The 20,122-nt window shown below is 36.5% G+C and overlaps 1 protein-coding gene and 1 long non-coding RNA gene across 2 annotated transcripts in view; both read left to right on the top strand.

The window, feature by feature from the left end:
* Positions 1 to 20,122, top strand: part of LOC116077560 — a 98,187-nt gene that overhangs the window by 50,056 nt on the left and 28,009 nt on the right. The gene's annotated exons all lie outside the window — the stretch shown is intronic.
* On the top strand, positions 15,963 to 16,874 carry LOC116077559 (vomeronasal type-1 receptor 4-like). The gene has a single exon (XM_031352179.1). It carries the CDS (start codon positions 15,978 to 15,980, stop codon positions 16,872 to 16,874), a length of 897 nt encoding a protein of 298 aa, XP_031208039.1. The 5' UTR covers positions 15,963 to 15,977.

The following is a 20,122-nucleotide window of genomic DNA, read 5'->3' on the forward strand; positions in this document are numbered from 1 at the left end:
CCCTATAGGATGGCAAGCTGCTCAGGGTAACCTGACTTGGCCCAGTGGCCCCAGAGAGCATGGCATCTGACATTTTCTTTATCCATTTATCCATCTAGTTTGTTCCAAATTTTCAGCTATTATTAATAGAGCAGAAATGAACATGGTTGACCAAATGATATTGTGGTTGCATTAAACATTCTTTGAGTATATGCCCAAGAGTGTTATAGATGAATCTTGATGTAGATGAATTTATAGTTTTCTGAAGAACAGTCATTGTACATTTCACTGTGTCTAGAGAAGTTTATAGTTCCACCAGAATTATGCAGGTATTGTCTTTAACCATGCTTTTAACATACTCTGAGTCATTTTGGCAGATGAAAATGGTGTTGCAAGGAATTCTTGAAGAATTAATGAAAAAATGCCTTAATACCTGACAGAAGCCACTTGTATGTCTAAGTCAAACTTTAACAATTTGTTTTTGTTTGTTTGTTTGTTTGTTTTCTATCTTAATACTAGTATTTATAGGAATAACTAGAGGAGACTGAAGGAAGTTATTCTATCACACATAACTAGCAGCATGCTGTCAAAATTGTTGGGTAGTTTTCATTGAGGCTAATTGAATAGTTTAGGCATTAGTTTCTTAAAGAGACAAAGTGATGGGCTGGAGCTATGGCTCAGTGGTTAAGAGAACTGACTGCTCTTCTGAAGGTCCTGAGTTCAAATCCCAGCAACCACATAGTGGCTCACAACCATCTGTAATGAGACCTGGTTCCCTCTTCTGAGGTATCTGAAGGCAGCTACAGTATACTTACGTATAGTAAATAAATAAATCTTTTTTTTAAAAAAGGCAAACTGAGCAAAGAAGGTAAGGAGAGAATACTGAGAGCTGTGAAGGAAAAACACAAAAAAGGAGAAAACCATATACAGAAGAAGTGTGCACAAGAAATGAGAGAAAATTTTGGGGTGCTCCCTGGGGAATGTGATGAGGAGAGATCCACTGTAAATTTTAACAAATCTTTATATTCTTGATTTTCATGATAAGCTACCATTAATTGCTTTTTGTTTTTATTTTTTGAGGAAATTGCTAGATGAATCTTACAGTTTTGGTGACAGCTCTCAGACTATTTCCTTTTGAAGTGTAGACTGAATAGTTCTCTAGTACATGGAAAACACTGATATCAGGACATCCTGATTGCATTTTGAATTTTACTATCACTCTATGAAACTTCACTCCAACTCCAAAGGAAATTTTTATTCTCACTTCAGATGAAACTTGACATTCTTTTCAGGAGGCCTTCTCCTACAACCACTGCCTCAAGTTTTAGTGATAATAGAAACTTTCTTTCAGTCAAGACCTCTCAGTGGACATACCTGCAACATAAGACAAAAACTGGATCAAAAAGTATTGGGAAAGCTCATGAGAACTACAAGAAGTTAGGAGACAAAAGTCTTTGGTCAAGGAACTTCCCCACAGTGATATATTTTTACCATTTATATTTTGCCTCCTAAACTCATCAAAACTTCTCTAAAATAGATGAGGACTAAAACTGTATCAGTTAAAACAAAACAAAAAAAAACCAATCAAACAAAACAAACAAATGAAATGGGTCTTGTGGTGAGATGATTGAAAGGGCAAGTGAAGACCAATGAGCATAGAAACATTCAGAACTTTGAGGAACAGTCAGCATGAGTATCTCCATTACTTATCTCTTGCTGTACCAACATACCTTGACCAACATGACCAAGGCTATTCATAGTAAAAAGCATTTAAATGACACTTAAAATTTTAGAGAGTGAGTCCACAGATATCATTGAAAAGAATGTGGCTACAGAGAGGCACCCTAAGAGTCTACATTTAATAAATAAGCACAAGTCAGAAAGAGCACTAATGAAATGTTGGCGTATTTTGAAATGTTAAAGCTGAACTCAGCATCACATCACCTCTAAGAAAGACACAACTCTTAATCTTTCTAAAACAGTTCACCCTCTGTTGAGAACATTCTCATTAAAACTAATAATATGTCTACTCACATATAAGGCACTGAGTGTTATTTCAAATTGGATAGGACTATACAAATTGGATAAGGCCTAGTCTACTGCTTTTAGTAAGGCTTTAGCAAGTGAACGCCTCAAAATATCTATAAAGAAAACCCCTGTCTGGGGAATAAATATTCATTTATCTAAGACTGGAAGGGAAATTTATCATTCAACACTCTAGATCTCATCCTATATAACTAATAGTCTTATGACTAATTGTCTGATACAAACTGCATTTAGTTGAATTTAAAGAATTTTGTGGGACACTCCAGAGGGGGACTTTACCTGACACTCCTAGTATTGGAACATACAGGTCCTGAAGTTCCCTTCTTCTATAGGCAGGCAGGACTCCCAATGGAGGGATAAGGACAGCAACCCACCCACAAAACCTTGGAACAAAATCATGACCTGCTTATGCGATATGAAGGGGCAAAGATTGAACAGAAATAGGAGGAATGGCTAACCAATGACTTGCCTAAATAGAAACCCATCTCATGGGCAAGAACCAAACCCTGGCACTATTAATGATACTCTGAGATGCCAGCAAACAGGAGCCTAGCATAACTCTCTTCTGAGAGGTTCTACCCAGTGACCAATGGAAAGATAGGCAGAGTCCCACAGCCAAACATTAGATGGAGGTCAGGGAGTCTTGTGGCAGATGTGGGGGAAGGATTGAGGGACCTGAAGAGTACAGGGACTCTACAGGAAGACTAACACAGTCAACTAATCTAGACCCTTGGGGACTCCCAGAGACTGAAACTTCAATCAAAGAGTGAGCAAGGGCTGAACAAATCCCTCCCTATGTGTAGCATCAAACCTTCATGAGACCAAGGGCCTCTCCTCTCACTGATGTGCCACAAGGTCATCCTCTGCTACATATGCAGTTGGAGCCATGAGTACCTCCATGTGTACTCTTTGGTTGGTGGGTTAGACCCTGGGAGCTCTGAGGGTACTGGTTAGTTCATATTGTTGTTCTTCCTATGGGGTTACAAACCCCTTCAGCTCCTTGGGTTCTTTCTTTAGCTTCTCCATTGGGAACTATGTGTTCAATCCAATGTATGGGTGTTAGCATCCACTTCTGTATTTGTCAGGCACTGGTGGAGCCTCTCAGGAGTCAGCTATACTAGGCTCCTGTCAGTAAGCACTTCTTGGCATCTACAATGGTAACTGTATATGGGATGGATCCCTAGGTGGGACAGCCACTGGATGGCCTTTCCTTCACTTTCTGTCCCAAACTTCGTCTCTGTATTTTCTATCTTGGGTATTTTAATCCCCCATCTAAGAAAGACTGAAGTATCCACACTGTGGTCTTCCTTCTTCTTAAGGTTCATGTGGTTTGTGAATTGTATCTTGAGTTTCCTGAACTTCTGGGATAATAGCCACTTGTCAGTGAGTGCATGCCATGTGTGTTTTTTGTGATTGGGTTACCTCACTCGGGATGATATTTTCTAGTTTCATCCATTTGCCTAAGAACTTCATGAATTCATCCTTTTTAATAGCTGAAACCTACATATTACTCATTATATTGATGGGACTCCTTTAAAATTAAGATCCCATATATGGTACTATCCAATCTGACCTCGGAGAATAAAAGTAATTCAGTTGTCACCAACCCATTGACAATTTATGATCACAGCTCATCCTGAATGACATAGAGTTCCTGATTCTTGCCTAGACATCACAGGATACACTCAATAGCAGCTTCCCAAGGCATTCATGTACCGTTTGTGGCTATATCTTTCCAGAAGGACCTTTAATATTAAATATGACCACTCTCTATTTGAAGCTTATCACCACAGAGTCATGGCTGTCAATCATATTTGAAATGGCTTAAGATTTATCTTCAATGTGCCTTTGTAAAATACTATATTTTACAATAATATTAATATAGTTTTCAAAAATATATAACATTAAAGTAATAAAATATGAACAGATGTGTTTTATTCAGAGATATGTATTATTCATATTTTTATTAATTTGTAACTTGTACTTTTCATTCTTGTAACTTTTTATTATATAGAAGACAATGTTTCATTTGAAGTCCAACTCATTGATTTCTCTTTTAGATTGAGGAGAATGATACATCTGTGAAATCTTCAGTGAATAAAAACTTACAAGACAGGCAATAGTAATCATACTGGAGAAATATTCTTCTGCCTAAGAATGTGAAGTTTTGCATGAGTGAGCCCTATACCTTTACTCCTTTCCACACACCAACCTTTATATCATAAAAATGTCATGCTACTCTATCATGTGACTAGATAGCACGTAAGTCATAGAGATAACAAAACTTTAACATTTTGTTAAATGCAAATAGTATTATTGTACTGACTCCTCTTGACTTATTACTAAAACTTATTACTAGTATAGCTCACAATATCTCTTAATATTTCTTAGATGAATTTCTTCATGTAGACAATAATTAGTACAAGGCCTGCTACCAAATGATGAATGATCAGAAAAAATAAAGGACTACAGTGTTCTTATAAATGAATAAGACATACATATTGAATACACCAATTCAGACTCATTGATCTTCTCTAAAACATAACTGGAAAGATAATAAGAGACAAAAATCATTCCAAACATCTAGGAAACAATGTATTCTGGTCATAATTGTGCATATGCACATGTAATTCTCTGCAAGTATGAAACTTTAATGAAGACATATAGTCGGCCAAGATTGAAAAAAATTCCAAAATAGACTGGAAAAGTGAGCAAGCAATTGGACACCCAGTTGAGTTATTAGCATTTGATAGCTGTTGAAAAAGGAACTGTCAGTTTTCTCTACTGTAACGACTCGTAGTAGGTGGACAGCAGAAGAAGCCCTACTAGTGGTACATTGCTGCTCTCAGAATTGTATATGTAGAAGATTTCTTCATTTATTCTATGAATGTATTGCAGTGCTGATTATTTCCATCTAAGTTGTTTTCTAGTTGTTAATCTCATTGGTAGACCACATCTATCAGGACAAGGAACTTTAAATCACAACATATAAATAATTTTTCAGAATCCTGCTTCATCAGCTTCATTCTTTGGCTAATTTTAATTAAGATAAAGTTCCTGTCATATGCTGGAACCATAACTACAATTTTGCTTTTCAAAATATACTCTAGTAGATTATAGAATCTCTAGAAAGTCTGCCAACTTAGGGAATAAAGGATGACAGAAGTGTTTCCTCTTCAGATTCTACCTGGCTAATTCTCTAATTGATTCAACATTTCAACATTGGGATTCTTAGTGAATAGTGGAAGTGTAGTCACTAATTTAAGAATGGTGACTGCTCATTATTTTCTTCATAAGAGACAACTGTAGTTTCTTCTGATGTTTGTTTTATGATCTTAGACTAGGGATGAAGCAGTCGGTTATGTGGCATTTAATGAATACTGTTGACTTATTTTGTGGGGTATAGTTATATATGTAAAAGTAGCGCCTTCCTGCCACTGCTAGTGTGATGTTTGTAATTCTGCTACTATGTTTAGTTACCTCCAATTTTAGTCAATTTAAAACATCTTGTACAAAAAGGCAATAGTTTCCAGTGTAGATTGTGATGTCATGTTTTCCTGTTACTGATACTTCATTAACTATCCCTAAATTCCTGACTGAATCTTTTTTGTTCTATATTAGTGCTCTAAAATGAAAGAGTTGTGGGATCTGAAAATTAATAGTTTACTTTGTGTAGATTAACCCAGAGAGGTGTGATTTCCAAGGGGACACACATGCTTCTGTGCAAGACTCTTGACAAGGCAAAGCCTGATGTACCAAGAACCTTTCCTCCCTGCCAGCCGTCAGCACTCTTGGGATTCTATGAGACTCTCCAAACACTTTATCTCTTTTGAGACAATCACAAGAAACAAGAAATCAGCACTCTTGGGGTTCTATGAGACTCTCCAAATACTTTATCTCTTTTGAGACAATCACAGGAAACAAGAAATCAACTCTGGTGATTAGGAACTGGAAGAAGTCTCAGAAAAGTTATTAGCTCCCAAAGCCAACACTGTCATTGTCAATGCAGAGGAGATAATGATTCCCATACTAAGGGAGATAAAGCCACAGAGCTATGAACTTTTATCAGGGATTCTCTCCATCTCTCCTACAATGCTGACAGCATGCTAGCAGCTGCATACGGAGCTGAAGGTTCTGCAGAGGACAAGAGTGAAGTATGTAATTTGTACTGAGTCTGTTAAGCAGAGAAAGTGTTTTATTCTGGAGAAGGGATTATGGGATGGACACACATATAGACAAGTTTCAACTATGAAAGAACAAAATGTTCTGGGCTATAAGTAAGAGAGCTAACAAGAAGTATTTCTGTGAACTGGTACTAATTCCTGATATTTCAAACAAGTTATAAAATCTTCTCTGCTGCTGACTCTTAGTGAGTCACCCCAATGATATATTGACTCTGATTTCATAATTATAGTAATTATGTCATTTGTGTTTCCATATTTCTAAATTTTACATTAATCACACACAAATTTTTAATTATGAAAATCTTAGATTCTGGAATCAAACTATCTCATGTTTGACAATGATTAAAATGAAATTACTGTCATGCCAATCTGTAAAAAAACTAGAATCTAAGTCAGCTTCTATAGTAAGAAGGGACTTGATCAATGATGCCCTGATTGCACTGGTTACTTTCCTCTTGGAATTTTCAAACAGTCACTGAAGGGAAGATGACATCATCATTGGGTGTTTTGTACAATGTTCAAACTAGAATGAATTATATGTTCATTATTTCATTCTCCCTTGTTTAGAGATACTCAATTGTTCCTAAAACCTTAATATTGTGTTTCCCAGTTTTCATAGTTGATGTTGATGGCATCTAGAACTATGGTCATGGCAGGCAAATAGTTAATCATAGGAATATGTCCATAAAAATATTTGGTTTTGTTTAAACATACACTGCACAATTTTTCATATTTCAGACTATCCATGTATGTCTTATAGTTTACTGACTTTAACAAGCTTTTATTTTATTTTTTTACTTATTCAGTTTACATACAACTCAGATCCCTCCTCCCAATCACTCCCTCCTACAATCCTTCCCCCTCCTACCTTCCTATTCTTCATTGAGGTGGTGGGGACCCCCTGAATAACCTCCCACCCTGGCACTTCAAGTATCACTGAGGTTGGAGTTTCCTCCTCTGCTGAGGCCCCACAAGGCAGCCGAGCTAGAATAATACATCCTACATACAGGCAACAGCTTTTGGGATAGAACACATTCCACTTGTCTGGGACTGACATGAAGCCCAAGCTGCACATCTGCTACATATGTATTGGGAGATCTAGGTCTAGCCCATGCATATACTTTGCTTGGTGGTTCAGACTCTGAGAGCCTGAAGAGTCCAGGTTAGTTGACTTTGTTGGTCTTCATGTGGAGTTCCTATCCCCTTAGAGGCCATAATCCTTGCACCTGTTGTTCCTTAAAACTCCCCAAGCTCCATCCACTGTTTGGCATTATAAATAAAATGTTTGACTAAATATGGGGATTAAAAATCAACGGCTTTACTTTTAAATTTCTAACAACAATATCTTTTCTTTGTTTACATGTATTGGTGTATAGATTCTATGTAAGTTCAGATGCATTCTCTATTGACTGTGTTCATTTATTCACAGTACAATCTCATTTGGAGTTCCTTAAATAAACTTTGTGTTATTACTTTTGGGAATTTTGAGATAAGGTCTCTCAGTTGACTGTAACTCCAAATAGACCAGCTTTGATGTTCAGGGACTGCAAGTAACTTTTGATTCTCACTCTCCAGTGCTTAGACCAAAAGTGAATGGCATTAACATTTATATTTTCATTTCTCTTATATTCAAGGTTTTATGTGTATACTTTCTGACATTCCTAGGAGACACAGCCTCAAAGCAAATTATTCTTGCTCAGGTTACTACAGTCTTAGTTATTTCTTTTCTAAATGGTTGGGGAACCTTATTTACAAGCATGGAACAGTAGATATCTTAGTAGGACATTTGGCTCCAAATGTTGCATTTCAATTTGCTTTGGTTTTTGGGTTCTAATGGCTCCAGCAGCATATGTAACAGAGGATGGCCAAGTCAGTCATCAGTGGGAGGAGAGGCCCTTGGTGCTGTGAAGGTTCTATGCCCCAGTATAGGGGAATGCCAGGGCCAGTAAGCAAGAGAGGGTAAGTTGGTGAGTGGGGGGTGGGAGGAGGAACAGGATTTGTTTGTTTTTTGTTTTGTTTTGTGTTGTTTTATCTTAATTTTTTTCTTTTTTTCAAAGGAGAAACTGGGAAAGGAGATGTCATATGACATCTAAGTAAAGAAAATATCTAATAAAAATTTTAAAAAGTCCAATGCTGATAACATGCATAAAGGAGATAATTATGTAATCATGCTATAATAAAAACATAATAATGCATCTGTAAAGATTACATGACAACACATTAGTTATTTTATTTGAGTTCTAGAGATTGAATATGAAGCCTCCAATTGTGATGCAAGCCCTTTAATAACTAATCTTGCCCTCAATACTAATCTACGCCAGTGTTATTTTACATATTAATTTCTGTTTCATAGTTGATAAAGAATTTTGAACAATTGTTATTAAAATAATACTGTGCTAATCTTTATCTGAGATATCCCATCATGTTTTCATCATTAAATCATAAAAATATTTTAATGTAAAAAATACTGGGTCTATCTTAACATATTAAATTCAAAGTAGACATAGGAAATTGCCATTGATTTACACTGTATAAAATGTATTTATCATGATGTGGGCAATTTGATACAGTGGAAATAAACTAGTATCAGCTGAACATTTCAAAATGTAGCTGACATAGTGTCATTGAGTGCAAAATTATGTGATTATCTGTTCAAGAAGCCAGGTAATGTTCTCATTTCTTAATTCACTAAACTGCCCCAGATTACCTTTTGAAATTAGGTGATCATCTATCTTCAAAGTCATCTCTCAGATTGTATAGAGGGTATGAAATGACCTTAGCTAAATAGTGATTATTGTTACTTTTCTTTGCAGTTGTAAATTGTTTAGAAAGCCTTTTAACATTTCTACATTAAAAAAATTGAGGTGGATGGGTGCCCCCATCCCTTGACCTGGGCCATGCCTATCTGCTGCAGATGGTCTCTACAGGTACTATCTTTGCCTTCTCTGAGCATTTCAGCTACAGCCATACCCATTGGGTACTGGAAGCTTCTCTTTCCCCTGGTGTCATGGTACCTCATGAAATAGAAATATAATTTACACAACTATCTTTGTTACAATTCTGTCATAAAATCAATAGGTGGTATTATTTGCTGTGTGATTATAACTGCATAGGCTTATGTCTAGCTTAATCTTTAGGCTACATAATCAATGTATACATTTGTTTAGCTATGTATCCCATTTTTAATAGGGTTATTTGGTTCTCTGGAGTACAACTTCTAGAGTTCTTTGTATACACTGGATATTATCAGATGTAGAATTGGTAAAGACCTTTTCCCAATCTGTTGGTTGCTGTTTTGTCTATTGATAGTGTCTTTTGCCTTACAGAAGTTTTGTGATTTTATGAGGTCCCACTTGTCAGTTCTTAATCTTAGAGCATAAGCTATTTGTGTCCTGTTCAGGAAATTTTACCCTGTGCTCATGTGCTCGAGGTTCTTCCCCACTTTCTTTTCTATTTGTTTCAGTGTATCTGGTTTTATGTGGAATTCCTTGATCCAGTTGGACTTGAGATTTGTACAAGGACATAGGAATGGATCAATTTGCATTCTTCTACATGCTAACTGCCAGTTGAGCCAGCACCGTTTGTTGAAAATGCTGTCTTTTTTCCACTGGATAGTTTTAGCTCCTTTGTCAAAGATCAAGTGACCATAGGTGTGTGGGTTTATTTCTGGGTCTTCAACTCTATTCCATTGATCTACCTGCCTGGCACTGTACCAATACTATGCAGTTTTTATCACAATTGCTCTGTAGTACAGCTTAAGGTCTGAGATGGTGATTCCACCAGAGGTTCCTTTATTGTTGAGAGTAGTTTTGGCTATCCTGGGACTTTTGTTATTCCAGATGAATTTGCAAATTGCTCTTTCTAAGTCTGTGAATAATTGAGTTGGAATTTTGATGGGGATTGTATTGAATCTGTAGATTGCTTTTGGCAAGATGACCATTTTTACTATTTAATCCTGCCAATCCACAAACAAGGGAGATCTTTCCATCTTCTGAGATCTTCTTCAATTTCCATCTTCAGAGACTTGAAGTTCTTGTCAAACAGATCTTTTACTTGCTTAGTTAGAGTCACACCAAGGTATATTATATTATTTGTGACTATTGTGAAGGGTGTTGTTTCCCTAATTTCTTTCTCAGCATGTTTATCCTTCGTGTAAAGGAAGGCCACTGATTTGCTTGAGTTAATTTTGTATTCAGCTATTTTGCTGAAGTTGTTTATCAGGTTTAGGAGATCCTTGGTGGAATTTTTGGGGTCATGTTAAGTATACTTCATATCATCAGCAAATAGTTATGATTTGACATCTTCCTTTCCAATTCATATCCCTTTGATCTCCCTTTGTTGTCTAATTGCTCTGGCTAGGACTTCAAGTACAATATTGAATAGGTAGGGAGAGAGTGGGAAGCCTTGTCTAGTCCGTGATTTTAGTAGGATTGCTTCAAGCTTCTCTCTATTTAGTTTTATGTTGGCTACTGGATTGCTGTATATTGTTTTTACTATGTTTAATTATGGGCCTTGAATTCCTGATCTTTCCAAGACTTTTATCATGAAGGGATATTTGATTTTGTCAAAAACTTTCTCAGCATCTAATGAGATGATCATATGGTTTTTTTTCTTTGGGTTTGTTTATATGGTGAATTACATTGAAGGATTTTTGTATATTGAACCATCCCTGTATGCCTGGGATGAAGCCTATTGATCATGATCGATGATCCTTTTTGATGTGTTCTTGGATTCAGTTTACAAGAATTTTATTGAGTATTTTTTCTTTGATATTCATATAGGAAATTGATCTGAAATTTTCTTTCTTTGTTAGGTCTTTGTGTGGTTTAGGTATAAGAGTAATTGTAGCTTCATAGAACGAATTGAGTTCCATCTGTTTCTATTTTGTGGAATTGTTTGAGGAGTATTGGTATTTGGTCTTCTTTGAAGGTCTGATAAAACTTTGCACCTAACCCATCTGGTCCTGTGCTCTTTTTGGTTGGGTGACTATTATTTACTGTTTCTATTTCATTAGCAGATATGATACTGTTTATATTGTTGATCTGATCTTGATTTAACTTTGTTACCTGGTATCTGTCTAGAAAATTGTCCATTTCATCCAGGTTTTCCAGTTTTGTTGAGTATAGGCTTTTGTAATTGGATCTCATGATTTTTTGGTTTCCTCGGTGTCTGTTGTTATGTCTCCTTTATCATTTCTGATCTTCTTAATTAGGATACTGTCTCTGTGCCTTCTAGTAAGTCGGGTTAAGGGTTTATCTATTTTGTTGATTTTCTCAAAGAACCAGCTCCTGGTTTGATTGATTCTTTATATAGTTCTTTTTGTTTCTATTTGGTTGATTTCAGCCCTGAGTCTAATTATTTCCTGACTTTGACTCCTATTAGGTGAAATTGCTTCTTTGTGTTCTAGAGCTTTCAGATGTGTTGTCAAATTGCTGGTGTATGCTCTCTCCAGTTCCTTTTTGGAGGCACTTAAAGCTATGAGTTTTCCTCTTAGGACTGCTTTCATTGTGTCCCATAAGTTTGGTTACGTTGTGGCTTCATTTTCATTAAACTCTCTAAAGTCTTTAATTTATTTCTTTATTCCTTCCTTGACCAAGTTATCATTGAGTAGAGTTTTGTAAGGCTTCCACATTTATGTGGGCATTCTATTGTTTATGTTGTTATTGAGGAGCAGCCTTAATCCATGGTGATCTGATAGGATGCAAGGAATTATTTGAATCTTCTTGTATCTGTTGAGGCCTGATTTGTGACCAATTATACAGTCAGTTTTGGAGAAGGTACCATGAGGTGCTGAGAAGGTATATCCTTTTGTTTTAGGATTAAAAGTTCTATAGATATCTGTTAAATCCATCTGTTTCATAACTTCTGTTAGTCTCACTGTGTCTTTGTTTAGTTTCTGTTTCCATGATCTGTCCGTTGCAGAGAGTGGGGTATAGAAATCTCCCAGCATTATTGTGTGCAGTGCAACGTGTGCTTTGAGCTTTAGTAAAGTTTCTTTTATGAATGAAGATGCCCTTACATTTTTAGTATAGAGGTTCAGAATTGAGAGTTCATCTTGGTAGATCATACCTTTGATGAGTATGAAGTGTCCCTTCTTATCTTTTTTGATCACTTTAGGGTGAAAGTCGATTTTATTCAATATTAGAATGGCTACTCTTTCCTGGGACAATTGACTTGGAAAATTATTTTCCAGCCTTTTATTCTGAGGTAGTGTCTGTCTTTGTCACTGAGGTGGGTTTCCTGTATGCAACAAAATGTTGGGTCCTGATTACACACTCAGTCTGATAGTCTATGTCTTTTTATTGGGGAATTGAGTCAATTGATATAAATAGATATTAAAGAAAAGTAATTGTTGCTTCCTGTTATTTTTGTTGTTGGAGTCAGAATTCTGTTCATGTAACTATCTTCTTTTAGTTTTGTTGGAAGATTACTTTTTTGCTTTTTCTAGGATGTAGTTTCCCACCTTGTTTTAGAGTTTTCCGTTTATTACCGTTTGAAGGGCTGGATTTGTGGAATGATATTGTCTAAATTTGGTTTTGTCATGGAATACTTTGGTTTCTCCATCTATGGTAATTGAGAGTTTTGCTGGGTATAGTAGCCTGGGCTGGCATTTGTGTTTTCTTAGGATCTGTATATCATCAATGCAGGATTTTCTGGCTTTCAAAGTCTCTGGTGTGAATTTAGATGTAATTCTGATAGGTCTGCCTTTATATGTTACCTGACCTCTTTCGCTCACTGCTTTTAATATTTTTTCTTTGTTTGGTGAATTTGGTGTTTTGACTATTATGTGGCAGGAGGAATTTCTTTTCTGGTCCAATCTATTTGGAGTTCTATAGGCTTCTTGTATGTTCATGGGCATCTCTTTCTTTAGGTTAGGGAAGTTTTCTTTTACAATTTTTTGAAGATATTTACTGGCACTTTATGTTGGAGGTCTTCACTCTCTTCTATACCTATTATCCTTCGATTTGGTCTTCTCATTTGTGTCCTAGATTTCCTGGATGTTTTGGGTTAGGAACTTTTTACATTTTGTGTTTTCTTTGACTGTTGTGTCAATGTTTTCTATGGTATCTTTACCTGAGATTCTCTTTTCTATCCCTTGTATTCTGTTGGTGATGCTTTCATCCATGGTTCCTGACTTCTATCCTAAGATTTCTATCTCCAGAGTTGTCTCTCTTTGTGATTTTTAACTGTTTCTACTTCCATTTTTAAGTCCTAGGTGGTTTTGTTCAATTCCTTCACCTGTTTGGGTGTGCTTTCTTGTAATTCTTTAAGGGATTTTTGTGTTTCCTCTATAGGGCTTGAACCTGTTTGCCTGTGTTCTCCTGTATTTCTTTAAGGGAGTTATTCATGTCCTTCTTAAATTCCTCTATCACCATCATGAGATATTATTTTAGTTCCAAATCTTGCTTTTCTGGTGTTTTGGATATCCAGGACTTGCTGTGGTGAGAGTACTAGGTTTTGATGAAGCCATGTAGTCTTGGTTTCTGTTGGCAAGATTCTTGTGTTTGCCTTTCGCCATGTGTTGATCTCTGGTGTTAGATGTTCTTGCTGTCTTTGTCTGGAGCTTGTTCCTACTGTGGGTCTGTAAGCCTCTTATCAACTCTCCTCTGGGAAAACCTGTTCGCAGAGGGCTGTGGATCAGTCATCCCTCCTGAGTCCTGGGGTCAGAGCACACCCTGGAGACAGGCTCTCCACTTTCGGGAAAGATGCAGAGAGGGCTGTGGATCTGCTGTCCCTCCTAGGTGTAGACTGAGGTAGAAAGGATTCTATCCCAGTTGTCCTGCCACTTTTGAGGCCTGTGCCTCCTAGCTGGTTCTGCCTTAGTCACTGGAGAGAAAATGGTGATCTCACCTGAGTCCCTGGGTTGGAGCACTCCCTGGAGGCAAGCTCTCCATTTGTGGGGAAGGGATAGAGAGGGCTGTGAGTCCCCTGTCCCTCATAGGTGTAGATGGAGGTAGAAAGGATTATTATTGCTTATTTCTATGCTGTGATTTTTTTCTTTGAATATATCATCACCAGAAGGACATTTTTGAGAGATATATTCATACCTATCCTTGATTAACATATTTATCAATGGTAAAAGGAGAAACAATTCATGATCTATCGACTTTAACCTCATCCTTAATCAGAGCCAATATCTCTAATAGTCTTTCCCTTTTATGTTACAATATAAATAATTTGCTTGTTTGCTCATTATATATGTACATATGTATTATATATACCTATATATTATATACATAATATACATGTATATATACATGTATATATGTATATATATACCTATATATGTATATATATACCTATATATGTACATATTGACAAGTAGCTTTGAATCACCTATTTTCATCTGAGATTACTACAGAGAATAGGTTTATTTATTAGATATTTTCTTTAATTACATGTCATATGATTTCTCTTTTCCCAGTTTCCCCTCAAAAAACAAAAACAAAAAAACAAAAAACAACAACAAGAACAAACCCCTGTTGCCTCCCCCCTCCCCCTGCTTGCCACTCCACCCTTTCCCACTTATTGGCCCTGACATTCTGCTACATTGGGGCATAGAACCTTCACAGGGTCGAGGGCCTCTCCTCCCATTGATGATCAACTTTACAATCCTTTACTATACACGTGCTGCCAGAACAATCAGTCCCACCATGTATACTCCTTGGTTGGTGGTGGAGTCCCTGGGAGCTCTGAGGGTACTAGTTAGTTCATATTGTTGTTCATCCTAAGGGGCTGAGAATAGTTTTGCTGAGGCTCTCTCCCACAATCTGATGCCAAATGAGCAATCATAAATATATCAATATGTGTGAGTTTTTGAAATTTGTTGAGAGCTGTTCGTCAGAGTAACATGTTACATTTTCTTAAACTGTATCATTTATTTACATTCCAAATATTGCCCCCTCTCAGTTTACCCTTCAAGAGTTCTTTACCTCATCCTCCCTCCTCTTTCCTCCCCATCCCCTTCACCCACCCACCACCCATCCCCTCCTCACACTGCCACCCAGATTCACCTTCCCTGGGGAATCAGTTCTCCACAAGATTAGGTGCTACTCTCCCACTGAGGCCAGATAAGACAGTCCTCTGCTACCTGTGTCATGGGGATAGTGGGGGGACATGAACCAGCCCATGTATGCTCTTTGATTGGTGGCTTAATCTCCGGGAGTTCCCAGGGGTCTCAGTTAGTTAATACTGTAGGCCTTACTATCGGGTACATGTTCCAATTTTTAACCTGAACTTATTGTTACACTCTTATACTTCTTATAATAAATTACTTCTTTAAGGACTACATTTTTACTCTGTTGAATAACATGTGCAGTTTTCTGGCTTCATTATCACATGAGTAAAATATTAATTTCTTTTATACTGAAATGCTAACTAATGTCTATTTTCTTCCTGTATCACTGTCTACGCTGGACTATAGAAGTGAGCATCCATTCCATTTGAATTCACTAGCCAGTCTTTCCCTCTGGACGGAACACCATCGTTCTTAATGCTAACATTTCATTAAAATGTAAGGGAATAAACATGTGCACTTATGGACTTCAAATTTTTCACTGGAAATTATTAATGGTGATAAAATATTTGTTTTTAAACAGAGTCTTGCTATACTCTATAAAATGGCTTTGTGACTCAAAATAGTTGTTTTGTAATACTTACACACATGTCCCAACCAAGAAAACTTCACTATATGCTTTGGCTCAGAGATTTTATTGTTGCCATGATGTAAAAAAATACATAAATAAATAAGAATTTCTGAATGACATAATGGACTTGAGGATCATGACATTTGGAATAGTGTTTTCACTTCAGACGGTGCTTGGTATTCTAGGAAACTTCTTTCTTCTTTTCTACTACCTAATGTTTTACTTCAAAGAACACACATTGAAGAAAATCGATATAATTCTTATACATGTGTTCACATCCAATGTCTTGATTATTCTCTCCAAAGGACTCCCCGAAATAGTGAGGGCTTTTGAGTGGAAGCAGTTATTCAATGATGGTGGGTGCAAACTTACTTTTTATTTTCAAAGACTAGCCAGGAGTATGTCCATTTGTACCACCTGTTTCTTGAGTGTCTTTCAGGCAATCACCATCAGCCCTAGGAACTCTTGCTTGAAGGAATATAAAACCAAAACTACACAGTTTATGGGCCTGTCCATTTCTCTTTGCTGGATCCTTTTCATTCTAGTAAATATGCTTTTCCCCATGTATACAGCTACTAATAGAAATAAAAAAAATAAGACACAAAAGAAAGACTTTGAATTCTGCCACTTTATAGGTAGTGACAAACTATTAGGTATAATGTATACAGCATTTTGTGTATTTCCTGAAGTCCTATTTTCTCTGCTCATTGTATGTTCCAGTACTTTTATGATTGTCATACTTTATGGACACAAGAAGAGGGTTCAACACATTCTCCACAATCATGCCTCCCTCAGAAACTCTGCTGAAAACAGAGCCACACAGACAATCTTGACTCTGGTTTGCACATTTCTAGCATTTTATACTCTTTCTTCAATTTTACAAGGTTATATTGCTCTTTCAGATAATCCCAGTTGGTGGGTAATGAATATCACATCCATAATTTCTTTGTGTTTTCCTATGTTAGGCCCATTTGTTATGAGTCATGATTACACTTTTTCCAGAATCTTATTTACCTAGATGAGAAATATAAAAGTGCCATAATCTTATAATAAAGTGAAAAATAGTATTTTTTAATAATGAAGATTGAATCTCAGGCCATGTGTGTCATTCTGAACATCACTGTAATGGGGAAATAATATATAGGGAGATGATACTCATTTAATGATTATTTCACAGCAGAATAGTGTTATATTCTCCCTTATATATTATGAACTGGAGAACAACATTCTTAACCAAATTAAATGTGCTAAGTGTATTCCCCATTTCAATTAGTGGGCCTAAGATCCTATTGTAATATGTTTGTTTACTTGGATTATATTTTTCCTACTATTGTTTAAATGACTGCACTTATCAGCCTGGTCCTTCTTTTTTTTTTTTTCCACAAGGTTCATGATTAAGCTCATTCTTTTTACAATAGACAGCAAAGCAATTATCAGCATTATGAAAGCTAAAAAATACAGATAAAGATAACTGCTTCATTGCTTCATGTTTTATGACTTTAATGTTTTGCCTTTAAATATATTTATGCACAGTTATTGTGTTACAGCATGTACAAGATCTGTGTATGTTGAAATAAGACAATATCCGAACACAAATAGAAAGGGAAGATAGGCATGAATTTCCAACACTACTTTGAATCCTAGTAACACTGGATAGCTGCTGGTGAAAAGGGAGGTTACTTTTAGTGTAATGGTATGACTATTTGTTAGGCTAAGCACATTCTTTAAAAGGCAATAAACCCAAGATTACTTGAGCAACACAAAGTAAACTTTATAGAATTTATAATGAAAGAACTTTAAGAATGAGGAAGATCTGAGAGAATTTGGGAGAGAGGATGACTGTGTTCAAGATACAGTGTTAGAAACAATTAATTGATAAAAATATGAAAAGTTCTGGTGGAAGCTATTTTTCTTAAAAGTAAACTGTACTAGGTTTCATCAGGTAAGCACAGGTGCAATGAAACTTAAAAACCTATGTAAAGCAAAAGATACCCTTAATAGGACAAATCAACCATCTACAGATTGGGAGAAAATGATCCCTAACCCTACATCTGATAGAGGGCTAAAATCAAAACTATATAAAGAACTCAAGAAGCTATCCCCCAAAAAACTCAAATAACCCAAATAAAAAATGGGATACAGAGATAAACAGAAAATCTACAACAGAAGCATCTTGAATGGCTAAGAAGCACTTAAAGGAATGTAAAAAGTTCTTAGTCATCAGAGAAATACAAATAAAAATGAACTGAGATTCCACCTCACACCAGTCAGAATGACTAAGGTCAAAAACTCAAGTGACAGAATATGCTGGTAAGGATGTGGATAAAGAGGAACAACTCCTCGGTTGTTGGTGCGATTGCATACTGGTACAAACACTCTGTTAATCAATCTGGTATTTCCTCAGAAAACTGCAAATTGTTCTACCTGAAGACCCATCTATCTATACCACTCTTGGGCATATACCCAAAAGATGCCCCACCATACCAAAGGGACACTTGTTCTACTACGTTCATAGCAGAATTATTTGTAGTAACCAGAAGCTGGAAAAACCCAGATATCTGTCAATTGAAGAATGGATACAGAAAATGTCTGTAAATATAACAAATGTAGAAAGCACAGTAAAAAAAAAGAGACAGAGAGAGATAAAATTCCTACAAATACCATGTGCTAATTAAATACAGAGAAATAGAAACTGATTACAGGGAATCATATCTCTCTAGATATTTGATGAATATATGAATGTTACATATTGTTACAGAAGTTTATGTCATTGAGAATTCTTTCGGGCCTTTAGTTTTTAGAATTATTAGAAGGTAACTTACCTCCAACTTTTGATTGACATCTGGCTGATCACAGCCTGTGCCCCATGGCCTGATGTCCCATAGATACAATAACATGCTAGTATATATGAGACACTGTTATCAAGTAATTTCTCAGGCACTTCATGAATCTTAAAAGTTTGGGAGCTATAAACATGTAATTGTAACTGGTGAAATTTAAATCTGCATATTGCATGTGCTATTTTTATGGTAAAATAAAGAGGCTCTTCATTTTTTTCTTTAGTTAATATGAAAGTTTATACTTCTAGGTCTATTCTCACTCATCATGTGTTGTAGTATTATTCTCACATAGGGTTTATATCAAATGATATCTTTTCATTTATGTTATTTTAATTGGTCATGACAGAGTGAGTATGCTGCCTGTACAAATCCTAATTTTGAGGAGTTTTCAACAACAGGACTAGTAACAAGTATGAAAAATTCTAGATTAAGTCACAGAGATGACATTGAAAATTGAGAGATATCAGAAATTCATGACCAGGATTCCAGAACACTAAAATAGCTCTACAGTTCTTCCAGGGATTAAGAGGCAAAAGTCTTCCTACTCAGGCCTGCTTAAAAAGAGTATACTTCTTTCAGGTGTGTTCTAGATCTCAAACTTTCCAGATATTCCCTAAAGTATGACATCAGTTAAGAATGGATACAGAAATTGTGGTACGTCTACAAAATGGAGTATACTCAGCTATTAAAAACAATGAATTTATGAAATTCTTAGGGAAATGAATGGATCTGGAGAATATCATCATGAGTGAGGTAACCCAATCACAAAAGAACATACATGGTTTGCACTCTCTGATAAGTGGTTATTAGCCCAGATGTTTGGATACACGAAGAACAACCCACAAACCACAATAAACTCAAGAAGAAGGAAGACCAAAATGTGGACATTTCATTCCTTCTTAAAAGGAGGAACAAAATACCCATGGAAGGAGTTGCAGAGACTAACTATGGAGCAGAGACTGAAGGAAGGACAATACAGCCTGATATAGCTGTCTCCTGAGAGGCTCAGACAGTATCTGACTAATACAGAAGTAGAGGCTCACAGCCATCCATTGAACTGAGTACACGGTCCCCAATGAAGGAGTTAGAGAAAGGACCAAAGGAACTGAAGGGTTTCCAGCAGCTTAGGACAAACAACAATATGAACTAACTAGTACCCTCAGAGCTCCCAGGGACTCAACCACCAACCAAGGAGTTCACATGGTGGGACTGATTGCTCTGGCAGCATGTGTATAGTAGAGGATTGCAAAGTCGGTCATCAATGGGAAGAGAGGCCCCTGGTCCTGTGAAAGTTCTGTGCCCCAGTGTAGGGGAATGCCAGGGCCAATAAGTGGGAGAGGATGGGGTGGCAGGCATAGGGATGGGGGAGGCAACAGGGGTTTGTTCTTGTTGTTGTTGTTGTTTCTTTTTTTTTTTTTTTTTTTTT

The sequence above is a fragment of the Mastomys coucha genome, unplaced genomic scaffold (assembly GCF_008632895.1).
Source record: "Mastomys coucha isolate ucsf_1 unplaced genomic scaffold, UCSF_Mcou_1 pScaffold5, whole genome shotgun sequence".
Classification (NCBI taxonomy): domain Eukaryota; kingdom Metazoa; phylum Chordata; class Mammalia; order Rodentia; family Muridae; genus Mastomys; species Mastomys coucha.

Excerpts from the sequence above, each read along its gene's own strand:
- LOC116077559 (XM_031352179.1), top strand. The coding sequence starts at position 15,978 with ATGGACTTGAGGATCATGACATTTGGAATAGTGTTTTCACTTCAGACG.